Source organism: Moschus berezovskii, chromosome 14 (genome assembly GCF_049115385.1).
Source record: "Moschus berezovskii isolate FMDL1 chromosome 14, NW_MosBer_1.0, whole genome shotgun sequence".
NCBI lineage: Eukaryota > Metazoa > Chordata > Mammalia > Artiodactyla > Moschidae > Moschus > Moschus berezovskii.
The window spans coordinates 11289357-11308220 of NC_142473.1; the positions used below are offsets into that span (position 1 = coordinate 11289357).

At 42.0% G+C, this 18864-nt stretch overlaps 1 protein-coding gene across 2 annotated transcripts in view; it reads left to right on the forward strand.

The window, feature by feature from the left end:
- The first annotated feature begins 8538 nt into the window (after positions 1-8538).
- PGR (progesterone receptor) overlaps positions 8539-18864 on the forward strand; it is a 131691-nt gene continuing 121365 nt past the window's right edge. The window contains exons 1-2 of one of the 2 annotated variants that reach the window (XM_055422894.2): positions 8539-10726; positions 11870-12021. In XM_055422894.2, the coding sequence (XP_055278869.1) occupies positions 9159-10726; positions 11870-12021 (1720 nt within the window). In that variant the 5' untranslated portion in view covers positions 8539-9158. The remainder of the gene's footprint in view (positions 10727-11869; positions 12022-18864) is intronic. The other variant, XM_055422893.2, reaches the window with a different exon arrangement.

An 18864-nucleotide genomic window follows, 5' to 3' on the forward strand; every position in this document is an offset into this window, starting at 1 on the left:
AGAAGATCTGTACAGCAAAAGCTTCAAAATATTGCTGAGAGAAATTAGGCCTAAAGAAATGGAGATACATACCATCTTCATTGGAAAATGGATAATTTAATATTGATGAGATACCAATTCCTCTCCAAAATGATCTATTTCAATTCAATCCCAATCAATATTGCAGCAGACTTGTTTATAGAATTTGTTAAACTGATTCTAAAATTTAGATGAAAATGCAAAGGAACCAGAACAACCACAGTAATTTTGAAAAAGAAATAAAGCTGGAACAGTATAATACTTCAAGTGTCTAAGACCTATCACACAACTGCAGCAATCAAGACAGTGTGTCACTGACATAAAGATTGTCAGACAGAAGAGCAAGATAAAAATGCAGAACCTGGAAAGCGACCCCCACAGAGGTGAATAACTGATTACAACAAAATTATACAGGCAATTGAGTGGGGAAGAATATTCATTTAGGCAAATGATGCCGGAACAACTGAATACTCATATACAAAACAAAAATGAAAACTTTGATCTATACCACTCGCCACATTAAAAACTAACTTAAAATGATTCATAGATGTAAATGTAAAACTAAAAACTATAAAACCAAAAGAAAATACAGAATAAACTTTTGTGACCTTGAGTTTGGCGAAGATTTTTAACTATAACACCGACAAGAAAAGCAAAACTCATAAAAGTGTAAATTGATAAATTAGATGTTATCAACATTAAAAACATATGCTCTTTAAAGGACACTCTTAAGAGAACTTAAAGATAAGGTACAGGTTAGGAGAAAATATTTTCAAATCACATATATAACAGTGGACTTACAACAGAATTCATAAAGAACTCATAAAATTCAACAATAAGGAAATAACTTAAAAAGCAAACAAATATTTTAAAAAACACAGTAAAGAAGATACACAGATGGCAAGTAAGTACATTAAAAGATGATAAACATCATTAGTCATTATGGAAATGCAGTTAAAACCACAATGAGATACCACTACGTTATCTGTTAGAATTGTCAAAATTAAAACTGAACATATTAATTGTTATCTGGGAGGGATATAGACGAATTAGAACTGTAATATACTATTGGTGGGAATGTAAAATGGTATGGCAACTTTGGAAATTGTATGGTAGTTAAACATACACCTATTAATTTACCTGGCCATTTCATTTCTGCATATCTACCCTTGAGAAAGTAAAACACATGTCCACACAAAAATCTGTAGACACATTTTCATAGTAGCTTTGCCTGTGATACTTAAAAACTGGAAAAAAATGAAATGTTTATCAACATATAAATTAAAAAACAAACATGGTATATCCATACAATGGAGTCCAGTTCAGTTCAGTCGCTCAGTCGTGTCCAACTCTTTGCGACCCCATGAATCACAGAATACCAGGCCTCCCTGTCCATCACCAGCTCCCGGAGTTCACTCAAACTCATGTCCATCGAGTCGGTATACAATGGATTCAGTTCAGTTCAGTTGCTCAGTCGTGTCCGACTCTCCACGACCCCATGAATCACAGCACGCCAGGCCTCCCTGTCCATCACCAACTCCCGGAGCTCACTCAAACTCATGTCCACAGAGTCGGTGATGCCCTTCAGCCATCTCATTCTCTGTCGTCCCCTTCTCCTCCTGCCCCCAACCTTTCCCAGCATCAGAGTCTTTTCCACTGAGTCAACTCGTCGCATGAGGTGGCCAAAGTATTGCAGTTTCAGCTTTAGCATCAGTCCTTCCAATGAACACCCAGGATTGATCTCCTTTAGAATCTTAAATATGCTGGGTAAAAGAAGCTAGATTAGAAAAGCATATGCTATAAGATTCTAAGAAACAAAAATAAATGTAGAACACACTTAGCAGTCAGATACTAATTTCTAATATAATTTTCCAATACATGGCTGATTCCAGGATTGGGGCAGTAAACAGACGAGCTGAGTCTAAGAGCATTTTGAAATGCCAGAAATGAAGAAACTGCTCAGACACACACATGAAGAAATATATACATGAGCTTCCAATGTCCAAAGATGGAACAACTTGAGCATAAAAATAAAATAGATTGTAAGTCAAAGTATAAAATAAATACCCATGAGTTCATACTGATTAATAAATAAAACCCTGAATAAACTGGTAAATGGGAGAGAAGAGGTAAATCTCCCATGCAGAAGAATTCCAAGTAAGTTGCTGGTGCAAATGTAATTGTGATTTTGGATTGTGAATTTTAAATCATTATAACATCTTTATTAATCAAGATAGGAACCATTACACTCAACACATTTTTGCCAATGAGAAATAAAAGCCTGTTTATTCCTGTAGCATAAAAATCCTCACTTTGTGATTCATGGAACTCTTGGGAAGCATTTTCCCTGCAAAAAGTTATTGAGATGCTTGAAGAAGTGGTAGTTGGTCAGCAAGAGGTCAGGTGAATATGGTGGATGAGGCAAAACTCCCTGTGTGCTGTGCTGTCCTTAGTCGCTCAGTTCGTCTGACTCTTTGTGACCCCATGGATGTAGCCAGCCAGGCTCCTCTGTCCAGGCAAGAATACTGGAGTGGGTTGCTACGCCCTCCTCCAGGGGATCTTCCCTACCCAGGGATCGAACCCAGGTCTCCTGCATTGCAGGCAGGTTGTTTACTGCTGAGCCACCAGGGAAAACCAAATTGGGCCCCTTCTGTTGACCAACGCCAGCCGCAGGCACTGCAGCTTTTGGTGCACCTCATCGATTTGCTGAGCATACTCCTCAAAGGTTCTGCTGGGATTCAGAAAGCTGTACTGGACCAGACTGGCAGCAGACCACCAAACAGTAATCAGGACTTGTTTGGTGCAAGTTTGGCTTTGGGAAGTGCCTTGGAGCTTCTTTTCAGTTCAACCACTGAGCTCAGTCCAACAGTAGTCCCTGACTGTTCGATATGGAGAGATGGTTTGTTGTTATGCAGAATAAGAGAAGTCGACAGACACTTCAAAATGACGATTTTTTTTTTTTTTGATTTTCAGTCAGCTCATGAAGCTTTTCACTTATCAGGCTTTTCACCTTTCCAATTTGTTTCAAATGCCAAATGACCATGGAATGATTGACATTGAGTAGTTTGGCAATTTCCTGTGTAACTGTAAGAGGATCAGTGTCAATGATCCTCTCAATTGGTCACTGTCAACTTCCGATGACTGGTTACTGTGCTCCTCTTCTTCAAGGCTCTGTCTCCTTTGCAAATCTTCTTGAACCACCAGTTCCTGAGCCAAATGCGCTGTTGATGTTGTGAGTTGTCTTTGCTGCTTTATGACCCATTTTGATCGCCGAAGAATTGATGCTTTTGAACTGTGGTGTTGGAGAAGACTCTTGAGAGTCCCTTGTACCGCAAGGAGATCCAACCAGTCCATTCTAAGGGAGATCGATCCTGGGTGTTCATTGGAAGGACTGATGCTAAAGCTGAAACTGCAATACTTTGGCCACCTCATGTGATGAGTTGACTCACTGGAAAAGACTCTGATGCTGGGAAAGGTTGGGGGCGGGAGGAGAAGGGGACGACAGAGAATGAGATGGCTGGATGGTATCACCGACTCTGTGGACATGAGTTTGAGTGAACTCAGGGAGTTGGTGATGGACAGGGAGGCCTGGCGTGCTGTGATTCATGGGGTCGCGGAGAGTAGGACCCGACTGAGCGACTGAACTGAACTGAACTGAACTGACCCATTTTGAACTTGAATAAGAAAACTGCTTGAATTTGTTTTTTGTCTAACATCATTAGGGATAGTGAAAGTTGCTCAGTCATGTCTGACTCTTTGCGACCCCATGGACTATTCAGTCCACAGAATTCTCCAGGCCATAATACTGGATTGGGTAGCCTTTCCCTTCTCCAGGGGATCTTCCCAACCCAGGGATCAAATCCAGGTCTCCCATATTGCAGGTGGATTCTTTATCAGCTGAGCCACAAGGGAAGCCTAACATCATTTCCCTAGTCTAAAATAAACATGACATAAATAGCAAGTAATAAGTCATTAGCAAAAAAAAAAAAGCGAGAAATGCACCACATTAAAATGATCCAGAATATAACCACATTTAAGAATGTATTCCAATCTCAAATGGCAAAGTCCAACAATGCAAAATCGCAATGACTTTTGCACCAACCTAACAGCAATATTAGTTCTTTAATTAACAAATATACCATACTAATATGGCAATAAGAAAAATTACACAGAGGATGTAGGGAAACTCTGTACAATCTGTTTAATTTCTCTGTAAATGTAAAGCTATTCTAAAAAGCCTATCAATTAAAAAATTAAATCAGATACTTACCTGAAAAAAATTGTGTATATAATTTAATACATTTAATAAATCAATTATAACAATTTTTAAACTAATGTATAGCGACAAAAATTAGTGGTTGCCTAGAGATTCACAAGGAGTGACAGAGATTGGAGGGGATAGAAAAAAGGAAGGGATTAAAAAGTGGTAAAAGGAAACTTCTAGAGGAAGACGGTATAATTATCATTTTTTACTGTGGTGATGGCTTCAAAGGTATATACTTATGGTAAAGCTTAACAAAATGTACACTTTAAATATAAGCAGCTTATTATATGACAATTTTATTTTAATAAGGCTTTTTCTTGCTTAAACAATTTTTAAAACTTCCAGACTTGAACTGTCTTAAAAAAATAGTCTGCAGTAATATTTGGAGTTAGCCCCATCACACCTGAATTTAACCATTGAGCTTTTTTCTTCCAGTTTTATTCAGATATAATTGACATATAGGACTATATTAAGTTTAAGGTGTACAGTATAATGCTTTGAGTTACAGCCATCATGAAATATTTATCACAGTAAATTCAGTGAATATCCATCATCTTATAGATACAATATTAAAGAAACAGAAAATTTTCCCTGTGATGAAAACTCTTAGGATTTACTCTTTTAACAACTTTCATATATAACATAAGCACTGTTAATTAAACTTATCACATTGTACATTTAGTGGTTATTTATAACTGGGAGTTTGTACCTTTATACTGCATTTTTCAATGAAACCCCTCCCCTTGCCTCTGGTTCCCACAAATCCAATCTCTTTTTATATGGGTTTGTTTGTTTTAAAAGTATAATTGACTTACAACACTATGTTAATTCTTGTTACACAACATGGTGATTCAATATTTCTATACATTTCGAAATGACCACCATGATAAGTCTAGTTATGATATGTCACCATACAAAGATATTACATAGTTAGTGACTATATTCCCCACACTGAGCATTTCATATCCCTGACTCATTTATTTTGCAACTGGTAGTTTCTTTCACCTAATCTCCCTCCTCTATTTCTTTCATACCCCACTCCCAATATCCCCCTCCCTCTGGCAACCACCTGTTTGACCTCTGTATCTATAACTCTGTTCCTATTTTGTTAAGTCTGCTTATTAGTTTTCTAGGTTCCACACATATAAGTGAAATCATACAATATTTGTCTTTCTTTGTCTGACTTATTTCAGGTAACATAATGCCCTCACAGTTCATCCTTGTTGCAGGTGGCAAGATTCCATTCTTTTCTACAGTTGAGTAATATTCCACTATATATTACATCTATATCACATCTTTTTTATAACATCTATATCACATCTATTAATGGGCACTTAGACTGCTTCCATATATTGGCTACTGTAAATAGTGTTTCAGTGAACATACAGATATATACATCTTTTCTAATTAGTGTTTGCATTTACTTTTTAAATAAATACACAGTAGCAGAACTGCTTGATCATTTGGTAGTCCTACTTTTAACCAGTGTATTTAAATAGTGAGTTTGTTTCATTTAAAGATTAATATATTTAGGAATTCTTTTGTCAACAATGCTAATCATGCAGCATCAAATTTCATGACATAATGGTGATTTAGGACATGTTGAGAATTTTTATTATTGTTTTCTTACTTCAAGAATTTCAATCTTGTGGAAAAATCTTAGTCATATGTATCTGGTTTGAGGGAATTTCTATAGTCAATCAAAATTAAGCCAAATATACTGTGTCATTTAAAATGAGACTTAGTGCCAACATTATGGCTATAGCAACCTGGAACCCCCATTCTGAGCCATCTGCTATTTAAAAATCACACTCCTAGGAATACTGGCATTTGATCACCAGGGGCCAAATATGGCTATGCTACTTACTATCTTTATAATATTGGGAAACTGAGAGCTTCAGTTTTCTCAACTATATAATGGAGATAACAGTACCTACTTTGTGGAACTGTTGAAAGGTTATACAAGTTAACAAATGTAAAGGTCTTAGAAGACTACCTGGCAGTGCTATCCAGATTCTACAAAATCTATAGATTCTATGGCATTAACCATCAGGCAAGTGTAAATCAAAACCACAGTGAGATACCTCTTCATCTCACACACTATGAGAGCTATAATAAAAGATGGTAACAAGCATTTCCAAGAAAGTGAAGAAATTGGAACCTTTATATACTGTCAGTGGAAATATGTCTAGTCACTTTGGAAAGCAGTCTGCAATTCTTCAAAAGGTTAAACCGAGAGTTACTATATGACCTAGCAATTCTAATCCTCGGTATATAACCCAGAGAAATGAAAATACATGTTCACATGAAAACTTGTACATGAATGTTAACAGTAGCCTTATTCATAATAGCCTCCAAGCAGAAACAGCCCAAATGTCCAATGACTTCTAAACAGATATTCAAAATCATAGCATATTAACAAACCATAGTATAATAAATCAAAGTATATTCATAGAATGAAATATTACTTGGCAATAAAAGGAGAGAAGTGCTCATATATGCTACTGTGTGACTGAACCTTGAAACCTTCTTTCACATACTATGTGAAAGAAGCCAGTGTAAAAGACCACATATGGTATGATTCTATTCATAGGAAATGTCCAGGATAGGCAAATGCAGAGAAGGAAAGTAGAGTCAGTGGACTGTTGAAAGGTTTTAAGGGAAAAAGAGTGACTGCTAATGAATATGGAGTTTCTTTTAGGGGTGATGTAAATGTTCTAAAATTAGTAGTGGTGATAGTTACACAAGTGTGCATAACCACTGAACTGTACACTTTAAGACAGGTGAACCATATGGTATACGAATTATAACCAATAAAGCACATTAAGTACTTCAAAATAAACTGGAAAAAGGAAAGCCTAGAAACAACAACAGTATTAATAATAATAAATTAGTTCACTTCTCTGGCCTTATCCTCTTCCATTGCCCAATTTACCCCACACTCTATCCATAATGGCCTCCTTGCAATTCCCATAATATGTCTTCCTATTTGATGTCTTGTGAACATATTATATCTGCTTCCTGGAGTTCTCTTCAGCCCTCCTCTGCCTGCCTAACTCCTTCATATCTAAAACTAGTCAATCAGAGTAAGCTAATAGCCCAAACGATTGATTTCCAGTGACCAATATGATAAAGTTTACTTCTCTCTCATGTAGACACTCCTCTGGTATTCAGGGATCCAGGCTCCTTACCTCCATCAGCTCTGCCCGCCCAGGAGTCTTCCACTGTATTCTCTATACCAGGCTGAGAAAACCAGTGGAGCATCAGCACAGATAGAACTCGAGGAATTTTCCAAATTATTAATTCACTTTTGAACATGGTATCTTTAAGAGATGTCAGGATACCCAGAAATCTTGGGTTCAGCACAGAGACTATTTATTAACTTATAACCCTGTATCTCAAATGCATTGCACTACTCCCCTTCTCTCTACATATTCAGGAAGAGGTGATTTGCTTTAAAAATTCAAAGATTATTTTTAAAAATAAGAATGCTGAGGGAAGAAAAAATAGTATTCAACATCTCTATTGAGGAATTTATGATGTAGCACAGGATGGAAGCTGAAGCTAAAGGAAACTTTCCTTAAAGGGCTATTTATTAAAAAATGGAAGGTACTCCTTAGGACAAATAAAAGTGTAAACACAAAACATCCAAAATTCTTGTACAGGTAAATTAGTGTTCTCAGCTATCTCCTGTTCCCAAATTTCTCTGCCACATTGAGGCCGGTTCAAGAGGAGTAGAGGTCATGTTGGTTCCAGCGACAGACATTTGAACACTCACTTTTATGGAAGTCATTAGAAAGAATAATCTCTCTCATGCTATTTAGAATCATCCTCGATATATTTATTCTAAAAAAAATAATACACATAAGCCAAATACCGTTCTCTGTGTAAAATCTTTACAAATCTGAAATGCTGAGAATTCAGCTTCTCATATAATCCATTCACTTTTCCAGTTAGACTGGTAGTGGTACTGAGCTGGCCGGACAAAATCGAATGTGTTTAGGCAGCTCATCCCACAGTACCTGTTAACTCGGGCTGGCGCTTGGAATTTCAGATCAGGTCCCTCCGCGGGGCGGGGCGGGGCCGTGGGCGGGGCCGTGGGCGGGGGCTGCCGCCGGGAAGGCGGGGTGCTGGGAAAGCCCGGGGGCGGGTCTGTCACTGAAGCCTCGTAGTATCTGAGCGTGTGGGGTCCGCGGCGCGAGCAGCGTGCTCCGCGAGGCTTCGCTTCACGAGGCATCGCAGTGGACCCCGCAGCTCCCGGCGCTCCGTGCTCGCGGACTGCCAAGAGATGTGAACACACGGAGATGCCCGTGGCGAGCGACACGGAGCAGGCAGAGACGGCGCTGCTCCTGAGAATGGGCTGCGCCGAGAGGCCGATGCAGCTCCGGGGTGTCCGGGGGAAGGGAAGGGGACCGAAGCCCGGGACCGGGAGCATCCCGGCGCTGGAGCGCGCGGAAAAGTCAAGAGCCACAGCCGCTGTCCAGTGCTTGTGAAGCCACCGCCCCTGGGGTGCGCCCGGCGGTTTGTGAGTACTCTGCGTCGCCTGTCCGCAGACGGAAGCCGGGGAACACCCCTGGAGAGCTCTACGGGATCCCCACAACCGCCGTCGCCTGGTCTCCCCACCTGCCTCAGGGACAGAGTGACTGCCGCCCCCCACCCCCACCTGCGGACCCGGGGCAAGGGCGGAGGCCCATCGGGGCCGCCCCCTTCCCACCCAGGAGGTGGAGAGTTCACCCCCCTCTCCGCTGTCCGCTCGGGCCAAATTCAACTCCCGTTCTCTCCTCCCGCAGCCCCGAGTCTCCCGAAGCCCCCTCGTCCTCCCGCTATCCCCCCCTCCCCGGAGACAGGGGAGGAGAAAAGGGGAGCCCAGGGCGTCATGACTGAGCTGAAGGCGAAGGGTCCCCGCGCTCCCCACGTGGCGGGCACAGCGCCCTCGCCCACCCAGGTCGGAGCCCCTCTGCGGGGACGCCCAGACGCGGCCCCCTTCCAGGCGGGCGAGGCGTCGGGCCCGACGCCCACAGCCTCGGGCCTCCCCCTCTCCCTGGACGGGCTGATCTTCCCTCAGCCTTGCCAGGCTCAGGACCTGGACGGGAAGACACAGGACCCAGAGTCCCTGGCAGACGTGGAGGGGGCGTATTCCAGAGGGGAAGCCGCAGAGGGCGCTGCTGCGAGACCCCCAGAGAAGGACGGCGGGTTGCTGGACAGCGTCCTGGACACCCTGCTGGCGCCCCCGGGCCCTGAGCGGAGCCCCGCCAGCCCCGCCGTCTGCGAGGCCCCCAGCCCTTGGTGCCTCTTTGGACCGGAGCTTGCCCAAGACGCCCGGGCTGCGCCCGCCGCCCAGGGGGTCCTGCCCCCACTCATGAACCGCCCGGAGAGCAAGGCTGTCGACACACCCGGGGCGGCCGCCGGTCAGAAGGTGCTGCCCCGGGGCCTGGCGCCGTGCCGGCAGCTGCTGGCCCCGACGGCCGCGAGCCACCCCTGGCCCGCGCCCGCACTGAGGCCGTCTCCGCAGCCCGCGGTGGTGGAGCTGGAGGAGGACGACTCGGATCCCGAGGGCTCCTCGGGGCCGCCCCTGAAGGGCAAAGTCCGGCCCGCGGGAGGAGCAGCGATCGGTGCTCCTGGGACGGCCGCGGGAGGCGTCGCCCCATTGCCCAAAGAAGATGCCCGCTTCTCGGCGCCCAGGGCCGCCCCGGCGGAGCATGACGCTCCCGCCGCGCCCGGGCGCGCCCCGGTGGCCACCGCGGTGATGGACTTCATCCACGTGCCCATCCTGCCGCTCAACTCGGCCTTCCTGGCCGCCCGCACCCGGCAGCTGCTGGAGGGCGACAGCTATGACGGCGGGGCCGCAGGCGCCTTCGCCCCGCCGCGGGGCTCGCCCTCCGCCTCGGCCGCCCCAGGCGCGCCCGGCGACTTCCCCGACTGCGCGTACCCGCCCGACGCCGAGCCCAAGGACGACGCGTTCTCGCTCTACGGGGACCCGCAGCCGCCCGCCCTGAAGATCAAGGAGGAGGAGGAGGGGGGCGCCGAAGCCGCCGCGCGCTCCCCGCGGCCGTACCTGCTGGCGGGGGCCGGCCCCGCAGTCTTCGCCGACTTCCCGCTGGCGCCGCCGTCCAGGCCCGGGGAGGTGGCGGCGCCCGCGGCCGCCGCCGGGCCCCCCGGCTCGTCCGCGGCCGCGTCGGGGTCCGCCCTGGAGTGCGTCCTGTACAAGGCGGAGGGCGCGCCGCCCCAGCCGGGCCCGTTCGCGCCGCCGCCCTGCAAGGCTCCGGCCGCGGGCGCCTGCCTGCTGCCGCGGGACCTGCCGTCCACCTCGGCCGCCGCCGCCGGGGCCACCCCTGCGCTCTACCCGCCGCTCGGCCTCAACGGGCTCCCCCAGCTCGGCTACCAGGCCGCGGTGCTCAAGGAGGGCCTGCCGCAGGTCTACCAGCCCTATCTCAACTACCTGAGGTGAGGGCCCGGCGCGGCGCGCGAGGACCGGCCCGGCCGCCCCCGGCCCCCGGCCCCCGGCGCCCGGCTCCCCCGCGTGGCCGCCAGGGGTGGGCGGCCGGGGCGGGGAGCAGCGCAGCTTGGCTTCCTTTTCCTCACCTCTTCTCATTTATTTTTTGGGGGGGCGGGGGGCACCTCGCGGGCCCAGATTATGCTGTTTCTGGAGCGGGCCTCCCCGACAACATGTTTCTAAACTTTCCAGATCTGCGCAGTCCCAAGGCGAACTAGCCGCGAGTTCTAAAAGTGCAGCGTCACTCTGGGTCCGCCGTATCCCTGCGGAGCCGAAAGGGTGCGGCGAGCCGGGGGTTTTATAAAATTCTTTTCTTCCTAGGACAGTTACCGAGAACGTGCGTTCCGGAGAGGAGACGGTAACGCATCTTTCTCCCGGGCGGGGTGGCGCTGGGTGCCCGGCCAGAACCCAAAGAAGAACCATCTTAGGAGCCTGGACACTTAGCGCTTCATTTTCACCCGAATCTCTAGATTAAAATTAATTTAAACATCCATCACTGCAGTGCACTGTAGGCTAGTATTGTTTCAAGTTCGCTACAACTTTTAGCATACAAGTTTTGAAAAACAATTTACATACGAGAGTTATGGAATTTTAAAGAAAAAAAAGTGCTCTGGATTTGGAATCTTGTGTTGTGAATAGTCAAAACAGTGTCAATATATTGAACAGTGCTTTAAAAAGACACGGGTACTTGTTTAATTACAGAGATGACTTTTAAAAATGATTGTACTTTTAGAGCAAAACCATGTTTATTGTTTCCCACCGTGCAACAAGTTTATAACATTTATCAAAAGACTAAATTGATTCTCTGTAATGAGTTTTGCAGGAAGTTTTTTCTTCCTGAACATAAAATTAAATATTAATTATTTATTACGTTTGTTGGTACTCCTGATGAGAGGCTAATAACTTGCAAGTGTGATGAATCCAGTAACAGGTAGCATATCAAGTTCAGTTTGCTATGTTTCTCAGATCTGTATTTATATATGGCTGTAATTTTTAAAAACCTTTTCACTCTGTCTATTCTATGTTAAGGAAACTTTAGTATTAGATAGTGGTGCACCTAAAAATAAATTGAGTACTTTGTTTTGCATTTCAAGGCCGGATTCAGAAGCCAGCCAGAGCCCACAGTACAGCTTTGAGTCATTACCTCAGAAGATTTGTTTAATCTGTGGGGATGAAGCATCAGGCTGTCATTATGGTGTCCTCACCTGTGGAAGCTGTAAGGTCTTCTTTAAAAGGGCAATGGAAGGTAGGCTCCTTTCTTGTTGGTTTAATTGTAAATGGACACCATCTAATATTTTATAGATCTTAATTAGCCCTTGCTTCTTCTAAGAAATGGTATTTCCATATAACTAAAAATATATGATGATATTTTAACAATATATTTTTATTGAATGTGGTTGGATATTATAATTGCATAATATTTGACTAACACTTTTAATATTAGACAAAAGCATATGAATCTTGGAGCATGTTAACATTGTTCATTAACTTTAGAGAAACAACTTTGTTTTGACTGAATTTTTATATTTCTATCACATATATTATATGTAAGATACACTAAATTAAAATTTTCTTCCAAAAGTAAAATAGTAGAAGTCATCAAAATTATATATGTACATATATATGATGCAGTTACAAGTTTTCTTCATAATTATGTCCTTTCCCTGCGTGATGTTTATGTAATAATTACATAATGGTAATTAAAGAAAAATATGTTCCCTTTTTAATGCAAACAATTTAAAGCAAAAGACAAACTTGGACTCCACAGTAATTTAATTTCTGCAGAAATACTTTGCTTTAAGTAAGGCTTTCATATTTTTAAAATCATCTAAATTACATATTTGCCTAATGATTTTAGATTGATTTGCATAATGTATTTCATATTTGAACTTTTATAAAATATTTGTTTTAATTTCATCCTTTCTGTCTACCCTAAACTCTAAGCTGCCAAACACATTTATATTTGAAGATAGAAATACACTCAGACATATTTCACATTTGAATTCTAGCAATAAGTGTATTTTATAACAAGCGGACATGGGTTTATGGTTGTCTCTGGAGTTCTGAGATCACACATAGACAAGGGACCAAAGATCCGACTGTCTGCTTTTTTTGCTTCCTGTTTGTGAGTTTTCTGATTTCAAGAGTCCTCTACATATAAGTAGGAAAGGAGGGAGTGGGGAATTTTTACCTTAAGGGAGCATTCAAAGGAGTTGACATGCATATTTAATACACATTTACTTTAAAAGAATATTAACCCAAAAGATGTTTAACAAAAAAATTCACTATCCGTATAGATTGCTAACATATAATTCTTCATAATTATTATGCCCTTTTAGTGAAAATGATTCTCATCTATTAATGGTATATGTACCCCTCCTACTAAAATTAATGCTTCAAAAAAAGTAATGGCTCTTGTGCATTTCTAGAACATGATTGTTTCCCACGGAGAATGGATGTATTTAACTGATGTTGAGCGTATGTATTAAACTTCAGGGGGCTTTAATTGCATTTTAAATTAGTTGAGGTGCTGTCACAAGAGGCCATGTGAGAAAATGAGACAACTGAGGGTAGTCTTAACTTTCCACTGACATCATTTAGTCATAGGTACAGTTTGAAGCCCTTTGTGTGGAAGAGTTGATTCTCCAGTGGGTAATTGAAGTTACTTGTTGCCATCTGACTTTGATCCTGGTTTCCTGAACATTCCTCTCTGCACTAATGTGGTTTTCTTCATACTTATAGTTTTATTAGTCTAATTCTTAAGTGAATAACCCTGTTGGAGACCCCCAAAACCCAGTTTATTCTAGCCCAACTCTCTCTTTCTACAGATACACAAGTCCTAAAGACATACATCTAAGTTTCTAAAGAGCATACAATTAGTTGGTAGCTGATTGTTAGTCAACATAGGTTAAATTTTCTTTCATTGCAATGCTTATAAATCAGAGATGGTATGCAAAAGTAGCATATGACAAATGCTACTTAATTCTGGAAAGTTACTTCAAAAGTGCATATAGGACTAAGAATACTCTAATTAAAATATAAATGTTTCCACATCATTATTATCAGAATACCATCCTAAACATAAAAGATGTCTTCCCAAATTTGCAATGACAAAGCATTTGTTGGACCACTGCTGCTGGCATGGTTCTGTTTTAATTTTGAGTAATAGAAATGAAGCACCTTTGTTCAACATTGTTTATGAAGAGGAGCTCAAGATAAAAGTTGATAAATCATTTGGCTGTTAAATGACAAGTAAAATTATTGATCTCTGGACATTGAGAAGAGCTTGTAAAGTGTGTATATTCAAGGAAAACTGATGAGATTAAGATTAGACTAAGACTTGAAGATCCATATTAGGAAATTATTAGAGTTAAAGGTTAAGAAGTTTGATTGCCAGTGTTTGCTTGAATCAGTCATTTAAAGCAAGAAAATAGAAGGTTCTTTGAGTTTTCAAGAGTGAGAAAGATAAGTAGAAGAATATTTGTAATTGAAGAGAAATACCCGGTTTGAAATCTTAGAGTGAAATAGGGCTGTGTGATGAACAACTTCAGGGTAGAACTATGTGTGGATGCCAGTATGTCCAGAAATTGAATGTCATAGTCAACAATATGAATATTAAATACCAAGGATAATGATGATAATGGCCTTCAGGAGTGCTTTCTATGTGCCTGTGACTATTTTAATGTTGTATTGGTCTTGATCCTTTTAAGCCATATAGTGTAGACATTATCATCACTTTCAGTTTATAAATGAGGAACCTTCTTTTGTAAATTGCCTTAAATCACAAGAAGCAGTGGAATAGGATTCGAATCCCAGGTGTTTGACCCCAGAATCTATGCCTTCCACCACTACACCTTCTTTCTCATAATAGGAAATTCAGTTTCAGCTTCACAAAGAAACAATAGAGGGTTGGAAGAAAAAATGTGAGCCAAGTGAGAAAACATCTAAGAAGGTAGGAGGGAATCCTAACAGAGAATGCAGTATCAAGGGTGATTGAAAGTGTGTAATGTAAATGGATGGGTGATACTAGCACCACATTTAGGGCTGCAGTGAAAAGACACATTCAGGAGCCAAGAGCCAGTTTCCCCACCCCTCATCCTAGTTAGAAGTGGGAGACAATAATGTGTATGGAGAAGTTACTCAGGAAAACTGGATTTCTCTTGGCATGGAACAAAAAAGAGAAGAGGCAGAGAAAAAAGACATCCCTCAGGAAGTAGGAGTATGCAGAGGAGAGAAATGAGCTCTTAAGCTGGGGAAAAAAAAAGAAAGAAAATATTAGCCAAAAAATAGTTGCTTGAATAGCCCACTGCATTCCTTTACTAATACTTGGAGTGAACCAGGAAGTGGTCAGAAATTGCCTTAATGCCTTTCAAGGAGAAGTCATAATGACCTGCCAGTCCTATAAATGCAGGCCTTGTATTAAGAAGGAAAAGATAATTTCTCACTGGCTTACCTCAGTATGCACTGTGACTCGCTCAATGCTAGGAATACTAAACATTCAGTGTGTAATTGTTTGCTCAATGAACCAGTCATAAAAAATGATGCCAAGCTTTTATTCTTTGCATATTTTATACTGTGACAGCATTTGTAGTGAATACATTTGATGGAATAGGGTTGGGAAATATTGTTAATATAGTTGAAACAGTGTTTAGAAGATACTAGGCTAAGTAGGTGTTGATGGATTTTTAATTATATTACATTATGCCTCATTTTTCTATCTTGAGGTATAAGTGACAAATAAAATTGTAAGATATTTAAAGTATACCCTGTAATGATTTGATATTATAGGTGCATGGTGAAAGAATTCCGCCCCATGTTTTTTAACATACCTCATATATTTGCCTTTCTTTTTGGCAAGGACATTTAAGTTCTACTCTCTTGGCAAATTTCAGTTATATAATGTTATACAGAGTTATCAATTGTAGTCACAGTGTTATACATTAGATCCTCAGACCTTCAGTTCAGTTCAGTTCAGTCGCCCAGTGGTGTCTGACTCTTTGCGACCCCATGAATCGCAGGACGCCAGGCCTCCCTGTCCATCACCAACTCCCGGAGTTCACTCAGACTCATGTCCATCGAGTCGGTGATGCCATCCAGCCATCTCAGAACTTATTCACCTTGTACTTGAAGGTGTGTATCATTTTACCAGTCTCTCCCTATTTCCCCCCACCCTCCAGCCCCTGGTAACCACTTCTCTGTTCTGTGTTTCTATAAATACAACTTATTTTTTTAATTCCACATGTAAATGATATCTGTGGTATTTGTCTCTGTCTGGCTTGTTTCATTTAGCATAATATACTCTATGTTCAGCTAGTGTTTGCTTTTGCATGAATTAACCACCTATTTATTGAGCATCTGCTGTATGCCGGGGACTGTGCTAGGTGCAGGTTGAAAAGTAAAACAGGACAGACCTAACTGGCTGCAGCACTCGTGGAGTTTTTAGTGTATTGGAGGAAAGGGACATTCTATCAGTTAGCATGCATTTAACAAGTTACATGTTATATATTAATGAGTTATGCCTGGACAACTAGTCACTTAACCCATCTGACAGATGCTGGGGATGGTGGAGAAGTCTTTAGAATTAGAAAGACACCCTCATAAGCAGTCTTCCCAGGTGGTCCTAGTGGTAAAAAATGCACCTGCCAGTGAGGAAGACATAAGAGACATGGGTTCCATCTCTCGGTTGGGAAGATCCCCTGGAGGAGGAAATGGCAACCCACTCTTGTATTCTTGCCAGGAGAATCCCACGGATAGAGGAGCCTTGCAGGCTGCAATCCATGGGGTCACAAAAAGTCAGACACGACTGAGCGTCTGAGCACATCATAAGCAGACCACAGAGGAAACGGAACAGAAATGAAGTATTTTTAAGAATAACATATTTCTTTCTGAAGTTGAGTGGAGTTGGTGTCATAGTCTAAAAATGAAAACTGATGTGGTAGCATTGTTCTCCATGGTATGACTTCAAAAGCAGAAATGATGAACATTCAAATTTCTGAAAGATTATTTTTAAGAGCAATTTTAGATTTATAGCAAAATTGAGAGGAAGATACAGAGATTTCCCATATACCTCCTGTGATTGCACATGCATAGCTTCTCTTATTATCAAAATCCTTCACCAGAGTAGTATGTTTGTTTCAACTGATGAATCTACATCAACACATCCTAATCACTGAAAATCCATAGTTTACATTAGGGCTCACTCTTGGTTTTGTACCATTAAGTGGATCTGGACAAATGTATGATGACATGTATCCATGGTTAGAGTTTCTTACAGAATATTTTCACTGCCTCCCCAAATCCTCTGTGCTCTTCTGTTCATCCCTTCCTCATCCCCACTGCTGTCAACCACTAATATTTATATTGTCCCCATAGTTTTGCCTTTTCCAGAATGTCATATAGTTGGAATCATACAGTAGGAAGCTTTTTCAGATTAGCTTTTTCCCTTAGCAATATGCATTGAAGCTTCCTCCATGTGAAAAGCTCATTTCTTTTTAGTGCTGAATAACATTCCATTGTCTGAATATACCACAGTCTATTTATCCATTTATCTACTGAAGGACACCTTGGTTGCTTCCAGGTTTTGGCAGTTATGAATAAAGCTGCTCTAAAGATTTGTCTGCAAGTATTTGTGTGAACATCAGTTTTCAACTCCTCAGGGCAAATACCAGGTTTTCCTGGTTGCTAAGTGGTATCAAACTCGCCTACCAAAGCAGAAGTTGTGGGTTCCATCGCTGGGTCAGAAAGATCCCCTGGAGAAGGAAAATGCAACCCACTCCACTATGCTTGCCTGGGAAATCCCATGGTCGGGAGAGTCTGGCAGGCTGCAGTCCAAGGGGTCGCGAAAGACTTGGACATGACTTAGCAATTAAAAAACAGCAGCATGGCAAATACCAAGGAGTGCAGTGGCTTGGTTGTATGGTAAGAGTATGTTTAGTTTTAGAAGAAACCACCAAATTGTCTTCCAAAGTGGCTGTATCATTTTACATTCCCACTGGCAATAATAAGAGTTAGTCTTATTCCATGTCCTTGCCAGCATTTGTGTTTCTAGTGCTTCAGATTTTCTCCATTCTAACAGGTGTGTAATGCTAGCTCATTGTTGTTTTGACTGAAATTTCCCTGATGACTTATTATGTGAAGTATATTTTCATGTGCTTATTTGATATCTATATATCTTCCTTGGTGATGTGTTTATTACAGTTTTTGGCCCATTTTTAAATTGGGTTTTCTTTCTGTTGAGTTTTAAAAGGGTTTTTGTGGATTATTTTTTTTGCTTGTCTTTTGGATAACAGACCTTTATCCAGTAGGTATTTTGCAAACATTTTCTCCCACTCTGTCTTTTTGTTCTTTTGGTAGAGTCTTTTACATAGTAGATAAATTCATTTTTAATGAAATATGGTTTCTCAGTTCTTTCTTTCAGGGATTATGATTTTGGTATTATATCTGAAAAATGTCATCAAACTCAAGGTCATGTGGATTTTCTCCTAGGTTATCTTTTAGTAGTTTTATAGTTTAGAATTTTATGTTTAGTTCTCTGATCCATTTTGAGTAGATTTGTGAAGGGTGTAATGTCTGTGTCAAGATTGATTTTTTTTGCATATGGATGTCCAGGGTTGTTCTAGTAATATTTGTGAAGACACTGTCTTTTTTCTATTGTAGTACCATTTCTCTTTTATTTTTTAATTGGTTTATTTATTTTAATTGGAGGCTAATTAGTCTACAACTGTAGTGGTTCTTGCCATACATTAACATGAATCAGCCATTAGTGTACATGTGTCCCCCATCCTGAACCCCCCTCCCACCTCCCTCCCCATCCCATCCCTCAGGGTTATCCCAGTGCACCGGCCCTGAGCACCCTGTGTCATGAATCGAACCTGAACTGGCAATCTATTTCACATATGGTAATATGCATGTTTCAGTGCTATTCTCTCAAATCATTCCACCCTCGCCTTCTCCCACAGAGTCCCAAACTCTGTTCTTTACGTCTCTTTTGCTGTCTTGCATATAGGGTCATTGTTACCTTCTTTCTAAATCCCATATATATGAGTTAGTATACTCCATTAGTGTTTTTCTTTCTGACTTCACTCTGTAT